Source organism: Macrosteles quadrilineatus, unplaced genomic scaffold (genome assembly GCF_028750875.1).
Source record: "Macrosteles quadrilineatus isolate MER2022 unplaced genomic scaffold, UCM_ALF_1.0 Scaffold_1__1_contigs__length_201487025, whole genome shotgun sequence".
Lineage (NCBI taxonomy): Eukaryota > Metazoa > Arthropoda > Insecta > Hemiptera > Cicadellidae > Macrosteles > Macrosteles quadrilineatus.
In genome coordinates, this window is record NW_026542594.1 from 97288612 (window position 1) to 97309437 (window position 20826).

General features: G+C 33.1%; 2 protein-coding genes across 3 annotated transcripts in view; one reads left to right on the top strand and one right to left on the bottom strand.

Annotated features, from left to right (window-relative positions):
* Positions 1-20826, bottom strand: part of LOC128992984 (GTP-binding protein Di-Ras2) — a 291630-nt gene that overhangs the window by 127821 nt on the left and 142983 nt on the right. The gene's annotated exons all lie outside the window — the stretch shown is intronic.
* LOC128993622 (nematocyst expressed protein 4-like) lies at positions 16748-20633 on the top strand. The gene is made up of 3 exons (XM_054417684.1): positions 16748-16849; positions 19736-19817; positions 20340-20633. Exons 1-3 carry the CDS (start codon positions 16829-16831, stop codon positions 20507-20509), a joined length of 273 nt encoding a protein of 90 aa, XP_054273659.1. The 5' UTR covers positions 16748-16828; the 3' UTR covers positions 20510-20633.

A 20826-nucleotide genomic window follows, 5' to 3' on the forward strand; every position in this document is an offset into this window, starting at 1 on the left:
ATGTATTTCTTGACCATTTTGAACAACAATAATATTATCAAAACAATAATCACATGTAGTAAAATTGAAAAACCCAAAAAACATGTGTTGGAGACAGACTAAAATAAAATAAACCATAGAATACTAAACAATAATTTTGAGAAATCCCTTATATGTGAACACCGTATTATGAATATAAATATTCAAAATATATCTTGGTCAATATTATGAGAGAAAATGCTAAGTAAATATTGGTTATACTAGTTTTTAAAGATTTTTTATTAGTTTTATTATTGTTGTTTTATGAGATGGTTTTAAATTGTATAAGTAACATATTCAAACCTAATAACGTTAATTTAATAACCATCTGGTTCTTATAAAACCATTAAAAATATAATAAAAAAAGATTTTCTTCTATTTTATAAAAATGATTTGTTTACATAATATTATCTTTGGCCGTTTTCAACCGTAATGTGTTAGTAGATTTTTATTAGTTTCAATTTAAATATAAAAAAAAAATAGTCGATACCGTGTTCCTATTTATTGATAAAGGATATACAATTTTTATTCATTGTGTTTATAATAACGATATATTTATATGGACTAAAAACATTTTATCAAACAAAGCACATTGACGGAAAAAATTCCTACAAACCTAAATTATAAGCTACACATGAACAAATACAAGGGTAAGTTGTAACACATTAATTACTAGGTAGGACATAGGAATATGTTAAACAATTTGTTTGGATGCACAGTATTAGTTTTTTTGTGTGAGAATACACGCACTAGTCCTACGTAAGAGTTACATTTATTGTACTCTTAATCATTAATTAATACAAATGCCCATCTGTATGCTGTCCTATGTGCATTAACGGCTGGGTATTAATGCTAATTTGTAGTAGTAATGCATACATTACATGCAACTGTCTGGTTAGCTGAGTGGTTACATAGTGCTCGCCTTCAAACGTAATGGTCACTTGTTCAATTCAAAATACATATCCTGGATTTTGATGCTGTTCGTCATAGGGAAATCAATCAATGGGCTGTAAAATACGATGCTATTAGAAAAAGTTTAAAGTTCTATATAATCAAAGTCAGAGTATGGACCGTTAACTTACAAAAAAAGGTGAACAATGCCCATATTTTTTATAATAAAAAATACAACATATAGTCGTAAGATAGTTCACAGTTTTGGGGAGACAATAAGTTAAGATAACTCTAAAAGCAGGTTAAATTCTATTAAGCTGTAACTGATAACAAATATTGGTACATAATTTATATTATCATCACATAAATAATAATGCCTTCTAAAATATAAACTGTTTGTTACTGCATTGTTTACATGAAAATGATATGTGTAGTCAAACAATTATAAAATGCATTTTATAAAAATAATTATCTACATATTTGATCCCTACATGAAATGTTTTTCCGATAAGAATGTTTACCTTTTAAGACATGCCTTCTCACAATGTACATCAAAGCACGCGTCTGAATGTGCAAACTGGTTTTAGATTTTCGATTCAAGCCATGAAAATTGAAAAAAAACAGCAAAAGCCTGTTTGTTTACATTTACAATTTGAGGTTTAGAGAGTCCTATATTTTTATTTTATTTTCCACTAAGACCAACCATAGACTAACCAACACACAAGTAGACTTCCCATACCATTGTAAATTTTGAAGCTCGTTATAGTGGCTAGTGTTGACAAAATTTTGTTCCTATTATTTTACAGTTTATTTCATGATTTGTGCTTTACTGTTTCGTTATACAGATTATTCATATTATATTATAATAGTTATTGACGATTGACTATAAAGCATTCAAAGTGTCTATTAGTTAGCAAATACTAATTACAGTGTAGGGGCCTACATTTCATTAATAGACCACACATGTAAAATGACTTGAGTGACATTGTTTTATGTATAATTTTGCTATAATTTTACAATTATAGTAATTATCCTGTATAACTAGAGGATGAATTATTGATTATGAATATATCGTTTTATTTAGTTAAACGGGGTATTAAATGACTGAAATAACATGAAACAAAATTGTAAACAAAACACGATCTCTACAATTCACCGGAGAGAACTGACGATCAAATTGGCTTCAACTGTTCCATAAAGATGGGAAATCTACTAAGGAAGTATGTTTTATCTATGGACCAACTCTAGTATATGATTTCTTTATCCATTATTTACAACTGGACGTTAGAACCGGGTGACTAAGCCTTGCTCGATTGTAGTTAATTGGGCTTAATAGTTTATATAAAACAATATTGTAAACAAACATTTTATAGTTTACAAACAAGTTTTTATTAGACAGGCATTTGTTTGCTGAAATAATAACAACTGTTTAATGTAAAAGCATGCAATTAAACAAACATAAGACACATTTTTATGATCTTGTTTATGTTTAAGCGCTATTGGCACACAATTTTGCTCCCCTCTAGTCATTGATACCCGTTGTTCGACTTACTACTCTTACTAAAGACAGGAAATAAAAATATTATATAAACAAAATCATATTAGTTTCAAATTGGCTTGTGACAACGATTTTTCGCTTTTTCGATACTTTTCAGAAGAAATTGGGACTCAGTCTGCTTTTTTGTTGGGATTTAGCATACGGTATAGTTTTATGCTAATAAAAATCCCCAGATGTAATTAGTTTACTCGGAATGCCTCAGTACTTCAGGGATTAAGATTTCGTGATCGGATTTTTAACAAACCCATAAGGCCAATGTTAATTTTTTAATGAGTTGTGTAGCGAAATACGAATTTTCCTGAGGTAGTGGCTGTCACCAATCACGTTTTTATTGCTGTAAGTCACTAGTTCCAAAATGTAGTCAAAATCCTTCCTCTGGATTTCGAAATATATTTTACAGACAAATATACATAGCTCGTATTAGAGAATAGGATGTATTCTGAAGAACTGTTTGGTGTTTAAGTAGAGTTTTAACTAAGTTTATGGATAATATATCCTGTAAGCTGTTTTTCAAAACAAATTATGATGTAACAAAGACTATTACAACACTTATTGTAGTTAGATTAAATAACGTCATTCTCCACCCTGTTGCTAGCATGATTATCAAGTGGATACTTCCCATTTGTTAACTCTTGCACCAAAATAAGTCTTTGTTTGTTAAAAAAAATATAACATTTGTAAAACGTGTTTTATTACAATTTAAATCTATATATATAAAAGGCAAAGCCCTCACTGACTCACTCACTCACTCACTCATCACTAATTCTCCCACTTCCCATTTACCTAGGAGGCTGTAATTTGGTACACTGATTCTTTAGGCATTAAATAGGAAAACTAAGTTGTTTTTATTCTGATCGGACTCTCAGGCTCCGCCCCAGTGGCTCTGGAGTTTCCCGTGTTAACCTTATGAGTACTCATATTTAAATGGAATTAATGAATCTTAACAGCTGTTTCAATTAAACAAGTTGGTTCTTACAAATATTCTTACAAGCTGTCCCCAGGCCAGGAAAACCACGCCTCAGACATAGAGTAGACCTAACTGTCAACTGTACTAACAACACTGGCAATCAAAAGTCCAAGCTTATTAGCGAATTTCCCTATAGGGAAGTAGCTATTACCGTAGGTCTCTTGGTAAGACCTAAGCCCGAGACCGATTTACTTTTTCATTTTGATGTCCCCAGAGGCCAAAAACACCATTCGTTCAAATTTTTATATATATATATATCTTCTATTCTATATATATAAAAGGCAAAGCCCTCACTGACTCACTCACTCACTCACTCATCACTAATTCTCCCACTTCCCATTTACCTAGGAGGCTGTAATTTGGGCCTCCTAGGTAAATGGGAAGTGGGAGAATTAGTGATTCTTTAGGCATTAAATAGGAAAACTAAGTTGTTTTTATTCTGATCGGACTCTCAGGCTCCGCCCCAGTGGCTCTGGAGTTTCCCGTGTTAACCTTATGAGTACTCATATTTAAATGGAATTAATGAATCTTAACAGCTGTTTCAATTAAACAAGTTGGTTCTGTTCTATGATGTGCAATAGCATTAAAGTTACAAGGATTACCAACAGGGTGAAGCACTACTATTTTTTTTTTAATTTATGACAATAGCTAATTTGCAACCAAAAGGTGAGTGAGCGTAGCGAACGAACTTCAACCTGGAGGCGAGTAAGCGTAGCGAACGAGTTAACCTGAAGGCAAGTGAGCGCAGTGAACGAGCTCCAACCTAAAGGTGAGTGAGCGTAGCGAACGAACTTCAACCAGGACGTGATTGAGCCATGCGAACAAGCTCACTTATGAAGTAAAACGGGGCAAAGCCCGCGGGTACAGCTAGTTAACTCATAAAGTCAATACATTCTATTACTGTCTTTAAGTTACCAAGGCATAAGAGAGTAAATGAATTGCTTATTTTTGGATACATTTTCATAAAATTTGTCTATGACCTACCGTGGGTGTTATAAAAGCAACTTTAAAAATAGTTACGAATAAATCATAAGATACAATAATAACACATAATAAATACACCCATATTCAGACGTAATGACTAAGAAAATAATATCAATATTAGTATCAATATATAGTATATCAATATAGCAATATATAGTATACTATAGTATATAGTATCAATATATAGTATCAATAATTACTAATTATTGATTGGCAAACCTAAGTGCTGACAATGAGTTATATGAGTCTGGGTAAAAAAATATTGCCTAAAAAAATATGAACCTGTTAAAAAGGATCTACAATGTTATATGTTTTGGAATATTAATAGGTTGGAGGCATTTTTAATGTATAGGGTGAACTTATTTACTTACCATACTTACCATACTTATTTTAATGGGTGAACTTCGAAACGGCTTTAAAATTGTTTACAAAACAAAGGAAAGCTTTTTAGGTGATTAGCAATTCTAAACCGTTCTGAATATCTTTGAGCTCCGGAAATTGCACCGCCTCAGATCTGGAAATTTGTTTTTCAATCGTCTCTTTGACCGGATTACAAATTTTCAAATACAAATTGGGATTCCACCTTAAAAATTAAAAATATATGATAGTGTACAATGCAATTTTTTCGCTGCATCATCACTAATAACTGCAAATAAACTTGAAATTAAATTATTGTTAACTAAGTAAGTATCTGATACCTGATTATCTTAAAACTATCTCAATGATTTTACCACTTCGCTACTTCCATTAAAGATTATTTTAGATTAACAATCCGGCTTATAATATAATTATTATATATAATTTTTTTACATAATTATATATAATTTAAATAAATGTATACAAAAAATATATTTTCGTATCCTCCTAACTAAATTATCAGCAAGAACTACTCAATATGTCAATAATAAAAATCATAATTACAGAATGCAGTAATGTTCAAAAATATTTACCATTTCGGTCCTATGAAACACCCGGTACCAACAATATTTCAATCATCGCAATGGGGCAAATTGAGATATTACATACTGCATTAGTAAAAATTAATTTTACAATATAAAGTAGGTAATCATGATGGATCTTAAAAGGATATCATATTTTATTCCACGAATAAATTAAAACTAGTATAATACATGGTATTCATTCTTGTTGTCTGTTTAGGTGCTAATCAACTAAAATAATACAAATTATCTTTTTTACAATTCTCTGGTCTAAACTACTGCATTCAGCTGGTCATGTAGTGAATACTATTATGATTTCAGTCCTAAAGTTGGGGAACCAAATTCCTTAGATTTTACATGATAAAGAAGAAAATCAGAAAATAACATTTTCCTACAGTCACCCGACAAAGTTGGCTTCCCTGTACTGTTTATAGTACAGAAAGCTGCTAATTGCTGCATATTTATACTTTGCCGTACGGTTTATACTTTGCCGCACGGTTTATACTTTGCCGTACGGTTTATACTTTGCCGCACGGTTTATACTTTGCCGCACATCAGGATTCCAACCAAACAACACAAAACAGCGTGGTTTTATTATGCACGTAATCCGTGTACGCTTGGAAATAGGTTGGCAACACTTAAAGATAATAATACTATGAACAGCTGATTGACTATTATAACTACGATTTAACCTGTCATTTCGTGTTTATAGTTTTGGTATTTCTGAACTTTCTGGACTTTTCTTTTAAACGTTTTTAAAACATTCCTACGGTCTTAATAAACAAGAAAATACCTTTAAAGCATTTTTTTTAGGCGCGGAAACCACTTCAAATTACAAAAACATACGGAACTATATTCTCAAAAGACGGAGCACATTTCTTGCCGAGGAAAAATAGCGGAGTGATACGGACCACGGGTACTACTTTCTCCAGGGCACCATTTGTGTAATTGTGTTGCTAGCTGAACCTAAAAACGTGTTGTATAGTGTTTGAAAGACTAATTATTTATGTTTTATAGTGACTGTAGGAAAAATATAATGTGTAACACGAGTGAAAAAGGCCTTTGCTGCACTCGAGATCATTCCGCACTCGCCTGCGGCTCGTGCGTAAACATTGCTCTCGTGTGCAGCAAAGTGCCACTTTCACCACTAGTTACACAAATAACTATTTCCTACAGTCACCCGACAAAGTTGGCTTCCTTGTACTGTTTATAGTACAGAAAGCTGCTAATTGCTGCATATTTATACTTTGCCGTACGGTTTATACTTTGCCGCACATCAGGATTCCAACGAAACAACACAAAACAGCGTGGTTCTATCATGCACGTAATCCGTGTACGCTCGGAAATAGGTTGGCAACACTTAAAGATAATAATACTATGAGCAGCTGATTGACTATTATAACTACGATTTAACCTGTCATTTCGTGTTTATAGTTTTGGTATTTCTGAACTTCCTGGACTTTTCTTTTAAACGTTTTTAAAACACTCCTACGATCTTAATAAACAAAAAAATACATTTAAAGCATTTTTTTAGGCACGGAAACCACTTTAAATTACAAAAACATACGGAACTATATTCTCAAAACGCGGAGCACATTTCTTGCCGAGGAAAAATAGCGGAGTGATACGGACCGCGGGTACTACTTTCTCTAAGGGCACCATTTGTGTTGCCAGCTGAATCTAAAAACGTGTTGTATAGTGTTTGAAAGACTAATTGTTTATATGATTTATAGTGACTGTAGGAAAAATATAATGTGTAACACGAGTGAAAAAGGCCTTTGCTGCACTCAAGATCATTCCGCACTCGCCTGCGGCTCGTGCGTAAACATTGCTCTCGTGTGCAGCAAAGTGCCACTTTCACCACTAGTTACACAAATAACTATGCAAATACTTATTTAGTAGAATTTAGTAACTTGAACTTCCAATAAATGTGTGTTGTTTGAAATACAATTTAAAAATAAACAGCTGTTTCATTAAAAAGTATTATTCAGATGGCCAAAATGTAAACAACTCTGTGGAGGGATCTTTAAAGGCTTCTGGGGCAGAGTCCTAAGGAAATTTGCCTAGTTTTTCTTTTGATATTTCATTTACAGACCAAGACCTTTCATTGGACACCTCTACCAAGTTTCTACGCCCAGCCGTTCTCTCAAATTAGTGGGGACAAAGTTTCCAATTAAATATTTAGATTTCCCTATGTTAATCTTATGGGAGAAAATCCAACTTTGATGGCCTGTGGGGCAAAGCCCGAGGATTTTTACTACAGGAATTAGTGAAAGGGGGCGTCTACACAAAAAATACTTTATTTTGACACGTCGTTTGTAAAAATCCGTCCATTATTATCGGAGGAGTAGTGTTTCGTAGAAATCGCCTTCACGTATTATATATAAGGATCGTCAACTAACATATGTTGCAACTTTTGTTCAAATTTTTATTGTTATCTCGCAGATAATGTCATGGCAACCAGTTAACCCATAAGGGTCATGTTAAAATTTATCAAAGTTTAAATTCACGTAGGGAAAAGCCCTGTGGTCCGATTTGTACCATTTCAGATTTATACCTTCCCATGGTTGGTTACTATGACTGCTAAAGTTCATGCATATCGCTTCGGCCGTTTAGGAGGAATATTTGTAAAACAAAGGCAGGAGTTTAGTATAAGGGATTATACTAAATCGCTCCTCTAAATAAGTTAATAACATCGCATTTTTGATCAAAAATATAATCTTGTAAGTTGTTGATGGTGACTTGTTGTTGCAGTTTTCACGTTTTGATGATTATGTCATGCATATGCTGGCCGTTCACTTTAATACATGTGTCCAGTCTGTTCTGGAATTAATTTGACACTCTTGTTAGCAGATTGCTCGATTGCGTGAACCTCATCAGTGATTGCAAGTTTTAAGTCAACTAACGTAAGGGGTTTGTGAGTGCTAACACGTTCCTTCAATGATCCCTATAAAAATAAGTCACAGCTGGACAAATCCGGCGACCTTGCTTGCTCCGGTATGTCACCAAAGCCCAAAATTTCCTTCCATTGAAACATATTTGCCAACGTTTCCGTCAAAGTATTGGCTGTATGGGTTCTTGCGTCATCTTGTTAAAAATAAACCCGTCTTTTGTTTATCCGCCATCTCTGAAGTTCTGTTTGGTGGAATTTATTCAACATATCAACATAACGTTGAGAATTTACTGATACCGTAACACCGTTTTCCTCTAAAAAGAAAGTTCCAATTATCTCAAAACGAGAAACCGCACACCAAATGGTTACCTTAAGAGAGTGGAGAGGTTTTTCATGCACGTTACGCGGATTTTCACTCAAGTTTTTCTTATTTGCTAAGCCGTTGAGGCAAAAATGAACTTCATCACTCATCAATAATATTGCAGTTGGCTCTCTATCAAACAATACTTACATACTGCACTGCAAAATCTACCCTTTTATATAATCTATCACTTTCAGTTCTTGGACAACCTACATTTTGTATGGATGAAACTAGAGATCTTTCTTCAAAATCCTCCTCACAGGATCCCGATTTATGTTTAACTCTTGGCAATATTTTCGTGCAGATCTTCCTGGACTCCTGTTTACTGCCTCTTCTTAAAACATGAAAATGCCTAGTTTTCATTAGTCATCAAGTAAAGCTTAAATTAACAAACTATTTTGTACATTGAAAGATAACTGAGAAAAAAACATATAATTTAAAATTCCTTTTTTCGTTATGAAAATTGTTATTCTTATTGAAAAATTAAAATTGTTGTAGTTTGCCTATAGATTTTCATCAAATTCGAAATATTATTTTACAATTCCGTTAACATTTGATAAAAACACTTTTCCACTTTCCCGTAGCAGCAAACCTAAGTAGGCACTCGTTAAATTAGAATGTAATATTATTATTATTTAGGTTTATTACCGTTACGTTTTAAGTGATTTAGTAGTAACGGTTAAGTCCTGAGCACTGTTGCAGAACTTTCTGAATAGTTAAAGGATCGTTAAGACAAATTGTATAGAATTAACCATTTTCCAAAACTGTATTTTAAATTAGTGTTTAACTGAATTTGTTTTGGAGCTAAACTTGAAGATTTAACAATAGAGCGAAGGGTATTCATTGTCCTATGAGTGTAAACAAAGTTTTTTTTATTATGTCATCTCTGTAATAACATATTACTTCAAAACTTATATTTGGCTTAATGTTACTGAATTATTATGAGCAATAAACAGAACAACCAATAAATGGCTATTCCATACTGTAACTTCTCTAAGCAAAGTTGTAAATCAAACCAATCCTTTTATCCTATTTGTGCTTATAGATGTTCAAATTCCAATGTTGCATCAAATGAATTTGAAGCTGCACATCAATTTCAAATTTAAATAATTAATCATGGACATGGACGTTTGGGAACCAATCATCTTTCATAATACGTGTGACTGTGTTGTGGTGTTGCAACGCGAAATTTTCCGGATGGTGTGATTTAAGTTGTGTCTTCCCGCTAATAATTTAGCGCGGACAAGTTGAAAAGGGCAAGGATAGCTGGGAGTGTGATAGAGCGTTATCAGTATGACCTTGAGGATGACCTTGAGGGGGGCGGTGAGTTAGAACACACCCAAACAGAACTGTGATCCACAACCTTAGCTAGGATAAAGGATTCTTAAAACTCCGTAATTGTTTACCAATCGCGTTTCCAACTGTTATACTAATGCACCAATTTAAGTGAACCTAAAACCTGAAATTAAAAAAAATAACAACTTTCAACCCCCCCCCCCCAAACTCTTTAGGAGTTATGTGTGCAAGTTTATACGGTATTGAAAAATATTACCACGAATACTTCGGAACAAATATTTCAAATCAACAATTTAAAACCATTTATGGTTTGGAAACCGTTTTAAAAGGACCTTTTGAGTTTTTTTAATTTCCAAGCCATGTCAGACTCTTTAAAGAGGCAAAATGGTAGGAGTTACGTCAGGAAGAAAATGTATGAATGTAACATTGTGAGAGTTTTCAGTGAGAGCGTATGAGTTGAACTTTTAAATATGAACTGTAGCCAACTGTACCCCTTGAACGGTGTTTAGCAATAATTAATTAGAACAGTCTATTAAGAAGAAACTCTGAAACCATCTTTAACTCTTAATGAAGTAAGTTAAATTAATTTGAGTAAACTAAATGCAAAATATAAAAAATAAAATTCTGTTATTTTTTCACATTTATTTCCACTCAAACTAATATTACACAAGCTGATTCGCTTCGAGAGTTCTATGGGGGGCGCGAAAGATAGAATAGTATGTTTGGATTTACACATCTATTTAGTTCATATTTAGTTTGATAATCATGTTTTGTTACACATTATTTACTTTGGAAAGAAAACACTAATTTTACCACTTAGTAGAGTAAAATTAGTATCTTTAAATTTAGATAAGAAGTTCAAACTCTCTTGCCAAATAAGTATAATACATAACTGCGCATTTAAAATTCTTTTACTCTTTAATTTCATTCGAAAAAATAAACCTCTTTTAAAATATGGATCTATTTATTTCAAAAACCTACTTATACTTAGCAGCATACCGAAACAATCAAATCAATTACTTGATATTGTTGATAGGTACATAAAAAAGCTATTTTACCAAAATATTGAATTTTAGTAAAGACTCTTTACTTGCAGCTAAAATAAATACAATCGTTAGGACATTTCTACGACACTTGTACTGCCTTTCTTCTAAAAATATACCTCTTATTAAATGTCGTCCACGTTTCCACAATGTAAATAAAGTACCATCTAACATCCTTTTACGCAAATAAATAAACAATAAACTAGAGTAAATGTCAAAAGCATATAAGACGTATCCTTTTGGAAATCATTCCAATAACTTTCCGCAAGTCTACACACTCTGAGCTCCATTATGATGTGACATATGCCAATTTATTTAAATGTTTATTGGTCTTTAAAAATGAGTAGCCTACTTTTGATTAAGTACAGTAACGCAGACAGTTGTGTACCATCCTATATTAATAGACGCTGTCGGCGAATATCCGGGACAGTAAACAAGCCCCTCTGGTGGGTTATTTGCAAGTCCAATCTGACTAAAGCCTAAATCATCAGGACAATCTATGCAAATACCTGAGGAAAACAGGACCCTCTCACCACCATCACCGGCCCCTTGACTCTACTACTTTATGTTATACTGCATTTGTTAAATAGTTTTACCCAATTGTTTGGTAAGTACAACTGTGTATGATAAATACCACACAAAATACTATTTTAAAGGCATTGCATTTTAAATATAAGATTATGACACCCATTGAACAAACTTCTCCTCTCAATCCCACCCAACTACATTTTCGTCGCAATATAAACAACAATCAACAGCAGTATTTTAACATATAATTCTTTAGTTTACCATATTAAAAAATTGATCTTTTCCGTGCTATGAAAATATAATGAAATGTGTAGTGTGTTCAGTGAATTTGAGTAGGCCTAAGTAATGATCATAAATAATTACAATACTCTCGTGATAAACGCAAGTAGTGTTGTCTAGCGCCAAACGTCACATAAGATAACATGGCAGACATGTGGCAACAGCTCATTAATTCGCGTATTATTCCTTTAAATTTAAATTTATGAACATAAATGTATTAAAAGATTGAAAATAAAACAAATAGAATCGAAAACCAAAACAATATTGATGATTTAATTTATACAATATTGACCTAAACAATTTGCCATTTAAATTAAATAATAACCAGTAGTTTTGCAACTTTAAGATTGAAATTTTGAATGTCAAAAATAATGAAAAAGAAATGTAAATAAGGGAGAAGAAGGTGAATCATATAAGTGAAAATGTTATTTGGGAATTCGGTAAGATTTCCACATAAGTTTTAAGTTATAAGTCTACACCTGTTATTTGATTAGGCCTATATTATATTATTATTATATTATATTACTGTTATATACTGTTATATTACTGTTATATTACTGTTATTTGAAGTTATTAGATAAATTTTGATTAATAAGGTAAAATGATTTACAACACTTCGACATAAATGTTACAGAACAGAAATTTTATATTGTTCAACAGTAATCCAAATCAATGTTGTTTTTTTGCCACTTATAGGAAATATTGACATTTAAAGTGATTGTAATAGTTTGACTCGACATTCTCATACAAACTACTGTATCAACTGGAGTGAGCTGTAACAGTGGCGTCAGACGCTCCAACTTTACACGCAAGTCACGATATTAACCAGGAGAACATTTGATTTGATTTATTTGTTACAAGTCAACCCAACCATTATAGGCCAGAACCATGAATTTTCACACAACAACAAATGAATATTCCTTCAGTTATCTAATATCCAAGGTTAGATTAGGGCGTGGCGCGAGTCGAGATTAAAATAGAAAAAAAAAACAAAAAGTGACTCCATCAGCTTGAATATCCGCTCCTTTCAGATTGCGACCCCTGGCTGTTCGGTCCGCATCCGCCGTCTAAACAGTTTTTATATCAAATATTTATCTTTTGTTTTAAAGATAAATTGATGCAAATTTCTCCTTTAAAAGTTTTTAAATTGACTTGAAATAAAATCTGTTCAATACGTGCTATGAAAAACAAAAGTTAATTTTACTGCTGCATAAATAAACTAACCCTAATCTTAATATATAAAAGAAAGTTGTGTTAGTTACAGCATTTATAACTAGAAAACTACTTAACCAATTGGCATGAAAATTTACAGGAATATTCCTTAGGTACTAGAATAACATAATAGCCTGTTTCCATTTCAAAAACCCTTAAGGGAAGTGTCCTATGACCCTTTGCAGTTTACATGTTAATCTTAGGGAAGAATGTTTTATTTTGTTTACCATGCCATGTTTGTCATTTATTGATTAAAATTAAATTAAGGAAACAGCTGTTGTAATGATAACCTAATTTTTAAAAACAAATCTATGCATAACAAATGAGAGCTATCAAATAGGTTTCTATTCCATTTGTTTCTTACGAATATTTGTTGTCAAATGTAACTGAAGGCAAGTGAGCGCAGCGAACGAGCTCCAACCTAAAGGTGAGTGAGCGTAGCGAACGAAATTCAACCAGGACGTGATTGAGCCATGTGAACGAGCTCATCTTGAAAATGAACGAGCATTTGACATAAAACCACATTAGGACAGGACGCCGTCTGTCGGGCCAGCTAGTAAGTAATAAATGTTCCGCAATTCAGATAGAGATAACACAGGCTTATAAATATTACAGAACACGCGTAATTCCATAATGATAATAAAACGTAAAAATGAAGTCTAGACCGATCACACTCAGAGGGTAGGAAAGTCCAACAAAGTGTCATTTAATTGAGTGATTCCCCTAATTGTATCACGGCCAGTGGGTATCATCATCAAAGGCCAAATCGTCCCTCTGCATCGTAGCAGACATGAAAGACGATTATCAACCTTTGAAATCCTGACTGAGGTCCTCAAATTGAGTGTGATGACGTATAGAAATTGGCAATTTGGTCATCTCTCTATACGTTTGTTGTACTTGTTTCTATAAGAGTGAAATGTCGATTTTTGGACGAATATTGGGCATTGAGTTACAACAAATTTGCACGTTAAACGCGATTACGTATGATTAATAAAAAAAAAAAAAAAATCACAAGTTGCTTAAAACTGTGTGCAAATGGACTCCACGTGATTATTTAAATTATTCATAATTCATCATATGTGTTTGTTACCTTTTACCTTACCTTTTACCTTAACTTTTACCTTACATTACTAAATTTTAAAAGTATTTGTTACATTTTTAAATACTGTTTTCTTTTAGCGAATTTTCCTATAGGGAAGTAGCTATTACCGTAGGTGGCATGGTAAGACTAGGTAAGCACCCGGGACCATTTCCGTTTTTTAAAGTAGCCGTTTCAGTTCAGTTCTTAGAATTGAATAGTTTCACATAATAGTATTGTTTTTTTTCATAAGAGCGTAGTTTTACTCATGACAAAACGGGTAACGGACCAATGAGGTTCAAGGATTGAGAGAGAAGAAGTAAAATGGTAAATATTCTAACTTTAACTTATTAGCTGTTAAGGCCAATTTAATTGTTGAGTGGTGCAATTAGTGTTTGGTGCAATCACTGTGTTTGTTGCACCACTGTCAGTGGCAATGAGAGGCTATAATCGAAAACATAAGCTCTCTTAGAAGTTATAAAAAATTGCCATTCATGATGTTGAGTAGTGATTTATAGTAATTAAAACCCTGTCATAGGTATAGTAGTGAACTCACTCTCGTAAATAGTGTTAACGACACTCGTAGAAGATTTTAAGCCATTTGACAAGGCTCGTTCGTACCTTACAATTTCTACTCGTGTTGTTAACACTATCTTTACGCAATCGTTACATAGCCTAAACTAGTATAAAATTACTTTTCAAATCCATACTCACAGATGACTCTGAATTGGATGGTTTGGTTACCTTAAAGCAAAGACAAACATTGTTAGGTGTTATAAATATATACAGTAACACAAAATTTATAAATATCGATATTATAAACTTACTATCATGTATAAAGCTCACTTATTTAAAGAGCACAATCTGGTTTGTACGGATATGAGTAATTATATCTACTGATATGATTTGAATAGCCGTGTCAGTTTACTTATAATTAGGAAAAAAGAGGGGTTGATTTAGATACTTTTATTCGAGAATGAATCCGAAAACACCCTTGAAAATAATGTTTAAAGGGATAAAAAAATAAACATTAGTTTAGAATGTGATTTCTCTTATGTACTCTGTAATTATAGTTGTATACAATTTCAGTACCATTTTACGTCTCACAGAAATAAAATGAATAACTATAGCCCCACCCAAAAATGTGGTTGTTGTATTTTGCTCTGTTGAACAATATGACGCCTCTGCGTGGGGTATTTGATGTAGAGCATTTGACAACCTTGTCCATTGACATTTTCCATCCTGCTGCCCCCGATGCCCTAATGCTATTACTGCTTGGGCCTTGGACCTGGATTGCAAGATCCTTGTCTCGCCAGAAGATTGGTTCTTCCCTGATAAATATTAACGAGAGTTAATCATTCTGCCATTTATGTAGGATGAAATCAATTATTTAATAAAGTAAACGAATTTGTGATTTAGAACAAAAGGCTTAAAATGATACTAATTACTAGGTAGGTATATGCGTCAACAAATAATAATTATATTTAATTTATTCTCTATTACCAATCTTCTACTGTAGTAATCCTGAGTATACCAATGCTATTAGGATAAGGATAATAATTGTTTACTGCCTCTACAATGTTAACTACAACGAATCATCAGATACTCAAAACTCCTAAAAAGGTTTCCACGATAGACCACGACCAACTGTGAATAATATTTAGGTTTGAGAGGATGAGAAAATAATTTATATTTAATTCAATTCCTAACTCTATGATTGATTTGATGGCTAATCTTAACTGAAACAACAATATGCAGGGTCAACTAAATGAGCCCTGAGGTTGGTTAGTGACACTCTCATGGGAACTACTTGGTTCTTGGATTTTGGTTTGGGCAAATCACTTTCCAAAAACTAAACTTAGAGAAAGCTCTACTTTGACATAACCAATGTTATGTATCCTACAGTTACCTACTACGATTGTCTCTCACAGTATTCAATCGGTTAATCGGTTGAGGCCCCGTAAACCACCACTGTAAGCCGCTTTCGAATTTGTTGAAATCTACGTTTCATAAATATTTCGTCGTGGATTTCTTATCGAGGCCGTAATATCTTCTTGATAATCAATCCGAATTGAGAAATTAGGCTAGATGAACTTTTTTCGGAAGCAGTAAGCGTATCATATCTGTGTCCGCACTAATATAGGTAGGTAGCTGCACGCTGTAAACATCTGAATTGTGATGACAGAGACTCGGTCTTGTGGTTATGGAGCAGACACTTAAACTGTAGACCTTTCTATATGTTCAGTGCACATATAGAAAAAACCTGTTCCCTGGGAAGAGGTGTGATATGCTCCATACACGAGGATCATAGCAATAGTTTCAATATTACAAAAATACCATAACATATAGAAAAATACAATGTGATATATCAGTACGATTCAAAGGATAAATCATTAGTTGAATGCCTTCGGCTATTTGTATAAGATCTCTATATTTCTATAGCGCCAACATAATGCTGATCTTTATTTAATGGTGATCTTTATGCACATTTTGTCACCTACTTCTATCGTCAAAGAAATTAAAATCTGACAAATTGCTTTTGCCAGGGTAAAAAACCCTCGAGACAAAACAAACAAAACAGATTGTGTGTGTGTGTCCAAGGTCGTCTTTAGATTACATGTATTAGCGTTTGTGTGTGTGTGTGTGTGTGTGTGTGTGTGTGTGTGTGTGTGTGTCCAGGACCGGGAAGTAGGTCCGATGCACCACGCCCGATCTTGTATAAAACAGTTCACATCCAGAGATAAGACATCAGTTCTGTCCACAGCAGATCCGAGCTCTCAACATGGTTTCCTGCAAAGTTCTTGTAAGTAGTTGAGAATAGTAATTCACCTTTACTCAATCTTATCTATATCTTATGGGATTCATTCTTAATCGATAAGGTTAATCAAATTAGCGCATAAATGCCGACCTTTGGTATTTGATGGTTTAGCACTTATAAAAAGATACAGCTTTCGTCACCCACAGTTTGGAATAGTATTATATTAAATGGGTCAGATGAGGATTTATGCAATATCCCTACGATAACAAGTATTTAAGAAAAGTATAGCCTAATACTTGTATACAAGCGACATGCCACATTTTCATTACAATTACATTACAACCAAATAACTCAACATAACAAATATTAAACGTTTATTGCAATTAGTTCATCCTCTAAGCAGACCATTAACGAAGATTTACTTGATAAATACATCCATCCGCTAGCCATCGAACCCTTGAACACTTCCATTCAAAGTACGTTTACTTAATTCATTCCATATCTTTAACAGTGTAGTGACATTTCGATATCTTCATCTGAATCTCCGGTATATGAATGTTCGCAATCAGCTTACGTTAATAGTAATGACCTTTACATTTGTTGTGATAAAATGCCAACGGAAAAGTAACGTTTTATAGATAGTGTGCAACGGCATTAACGCCTCTGTTGGCAAATAAACGGAATGGTAGTAATGAAATGTAATGCTGTAGTTTGCTAAATGACCAAATAAATTAATAGGTAAACTATTTTCGCCAAATAATAATGTTTAAAACTACACATAGTTTTAACGATGAATTACAGTTCATTAAGCTTGAATGTTCAGTTTAAGGTTGGTGGCTTTATGATGTTGCGTACTATATTGACAAATCTACAATTCAGCATTCCATAGTGATTATTTCCATGTTATTTTGCAATAAATTGTGTTCGCAGTTATATGCCCTTAGCGTATTTTCCTTTAAGAAAGATGTTTAAAGGATAGGATTGGGACTGAAAGACTTAGACTAGATCCCTAGTTAGACCTGTGACGATTTTTTTTTTTATTTTTACGTCCCCAGGGGGCAAAATCACTATTCGTTCAGATTGATAATACTACTCGAGATTCACGGACACGACAACTCGTGTAATTTTTGTTTGTTTTTTGGAAAGAATGTGTAGATCTGGATTATCTTGAATGAGTTCACGAACCAGCAAAGTCGTGTCATGGAAACTGGTTGTATTATTTGTTATTATTATTATTATTATTATTATTATTATATATTATCATTTTCAAAACCTCATAAGGTTTTGAAGTTTTTAAAAAACAAGGTTTATTTTTCCTTAAAACATGGAAATGCCAAATTGTTATTAGAGCCAGCGTGTAAAGCTTAAAAACAACTTCGTATGCTAAAGCATCGTTGAACGATAATGGGAACGGCGAATATTACAAACAAACAATTACAATTATCTCACGTTATTCTAATAGAGAAATAGAAATAGATTCTTGTTTGCTTAAATTCTGTTAACAATGCTTAAATACTCGTTTGGAACAATAAAATTATTAATTTGTGGTATGTATTAAGGGACTTTCCTGCTTGAAATAAGTTAAAAAATCAAACAGATGGATATATTTTGATCAATTTTTTCTTTCATCCTATACTATTAACATTTTATCAAAACACCTTTTCCCTTCCCCGTAGCAGCAAACCTAAGTAATAGTTAAAGTTAATGTTATTGAAACGGGTTGACTTGTTTATGAAAATAGTGAGTTTAAAATCCATTTAGACAAATTGAACTTCGCTTAGTCTACAGGTTTGCTGTGGCGAGAGTATTAATGTTAGATAATATACTTTTAGCATAGATGAAGTAATATTATATTATATTACTTCATCTATGCTTTTAGTATTTGGTAGAGACCCTAGAAACTAGTTTAGAGGATGTCAACAGAAAACCGGATGCTTTTATTGTAGAATATACCTATTCGATATACGGAAAGTAAATAAAGATACGTCTTATAACACTTAAAATATATATTTACGCTTATACTGTTACTCACAAGACGGTAAATATGCAAAAGATGGTAAGTGGTGATCGATTTCGGTTGGACACTCCAATCATCATCAGACCCAATAGGCGAATGACCCTTTTGGCGTCATTCGCCTATTGGGTCTGATGATGATTGGAGTGTCCAATCGAAATCGATCACCACTTACCATCTTTTGTATATTTACCGTCTTGTGAGTAACAGTATAAGCGTAAATATATATTTTAAGTGTTATGAGACGTATCTTTATTTACTTTCCCTAAATTTAATAAAACGTACAATGCTGATCAAGAAGCTATTCAATATATAATGGTTGAAGTAATCTACTATATTAATTTCTTAAACCTTACAACAACTTCACAAAAGAGTGAAGGGTACTTTTAGTCATGCATAAGACCGATTGTATTGATGTGTTGTTCAATTAGTAAGTTTACCACGTAAATGCAGTAATTAAACGTTCAGTTTAATGTTAATTTTACTTACATTATTAATATTATATAATAAAAAAATAAGAATCATGGTAATGTGTACGGTTGATCATATTTATAATGATTTTCATTTTCATTGCGGACTGATAATATAATTTTATACCCACAAAGATAACAGTAAAACTATGCCCTTACTCAGTTTGTGATAATATGAGAACGCAACCCCAGGAGGCGTTTTTAAAGTTTCGTTGCAATCAATATATTGATAACTGGTAAATGCCTAAATACTGGTTAGGCACGGAAAACAACAATACAATTAATTTTCAATGCGTACTACCATGAGGCTTTCCTGCTTGAAATAATTTAAAGAATCAAATAGTTAGTATTTAGTTTTAAAAATGAACACCCATTGTTCAGTATGTCTAGCTTGTTACTATAACAAAATAAACATGTTGTTAATAATACTTGTTGGTTCTGATTCAGTTGGCTCTGATGGCCGTCGTAGTTGCAGTGAGTGCTACCGAGCTGCGCCGTGAGAAGAAACAGGTCCTCGCCTACTCCGCCGGTACGTACTCAATACACACACATACTAGACATTGATAAATAGTTGCCTATCACAATGTGTTGTAAGTAGTCAAGACAACTGACTCAGTTAAAACATAGAATGGTAAATACATAGACGAAGAAGAACTATTGAGTTTCATGTGATGCTTAAATGATTTAGTCGTTAAAAACGTGGAAGTACATGCAATGCAATGTAAAGTCTGTTGCGAAACACGAATATTCTCCTTATACGTCCATGCCAAAACAATATACATAATATTCTAATCAGCTCAAAACAATTTGTTAAGGCTTTCTACCAAAGCAACCAGCAGTTAATAGGCTGTACTGGTGTACTATGATAATATATTTTCAGAACCAACTGTATTTTCTAACTGATATTTTGGATTGTAGGATCAAGTTTACAACGTAGCCTATAACCTATACTTGTAACAAAATATAGACCTTTTATTAACCACAAAACACACATCAATACCTTACACAATGTAAGTATAGTGGAAACTTATTTTAATTCCTACTGTAACAGGTTACCCCGTTGCCTCAGCCTACCCCTACGCCGCCGCTGCCTACCCCTACTCTGCCGCTGCCTACCCTTACTCCGCCTACAGCTACTCTGCCGCTGCCTACCCCTACTCTGCCGCCGCTTACCCGTACAGCGCCTACCCTTACTCTGCATACGGCAGATATTACTACTGAGAACATCGTCAACCTGATGTCTATTCTCAAAAACACCCTTAGCAATCTGGTCATCAACTGCTCCACACAACTACTCTGAACATCTCAATGCAATAAATAAATTTTACAGTTCCTAAATATAAAATCTTTTCATTTTATCCTTCTATAGTACACTTACTCTTCATAAGTAAAACTGAAATGATGGTTTTACTAAGTACTCCTATCAAATTGATAGTATTAAAACTGATAAATTATGAGACATGGAACTATAATGTGCAAACTTTGAATGAGCTACTGTATTTTCAATATAAGTCCTTAACTAATAGTGCAAATGCGGT

Bases quoted from the DNA above. Each gene is read 5' to 3' on its own strand.
- LOC128993622 (XM_054417684.1), top strand. From the start codon at position 16,829: ATGGTTTCCTGCAAAGTTCTT. The intron at 16,850-19,735 runs GTAAGTAGTTGA...GTTCTGATTCAG, and splicing joins TGGTTTCCTGCAAAGTTCTT to TTGGCTCTGATGGCCGTCGT. The intron at 19,818-20,339 runs GTACGTACTCAA...CTACTGTAACAG, and splicing joins GGTCCTCGCCTACTCCGCCG to GTTACCCCGTTGCCTCAGCC.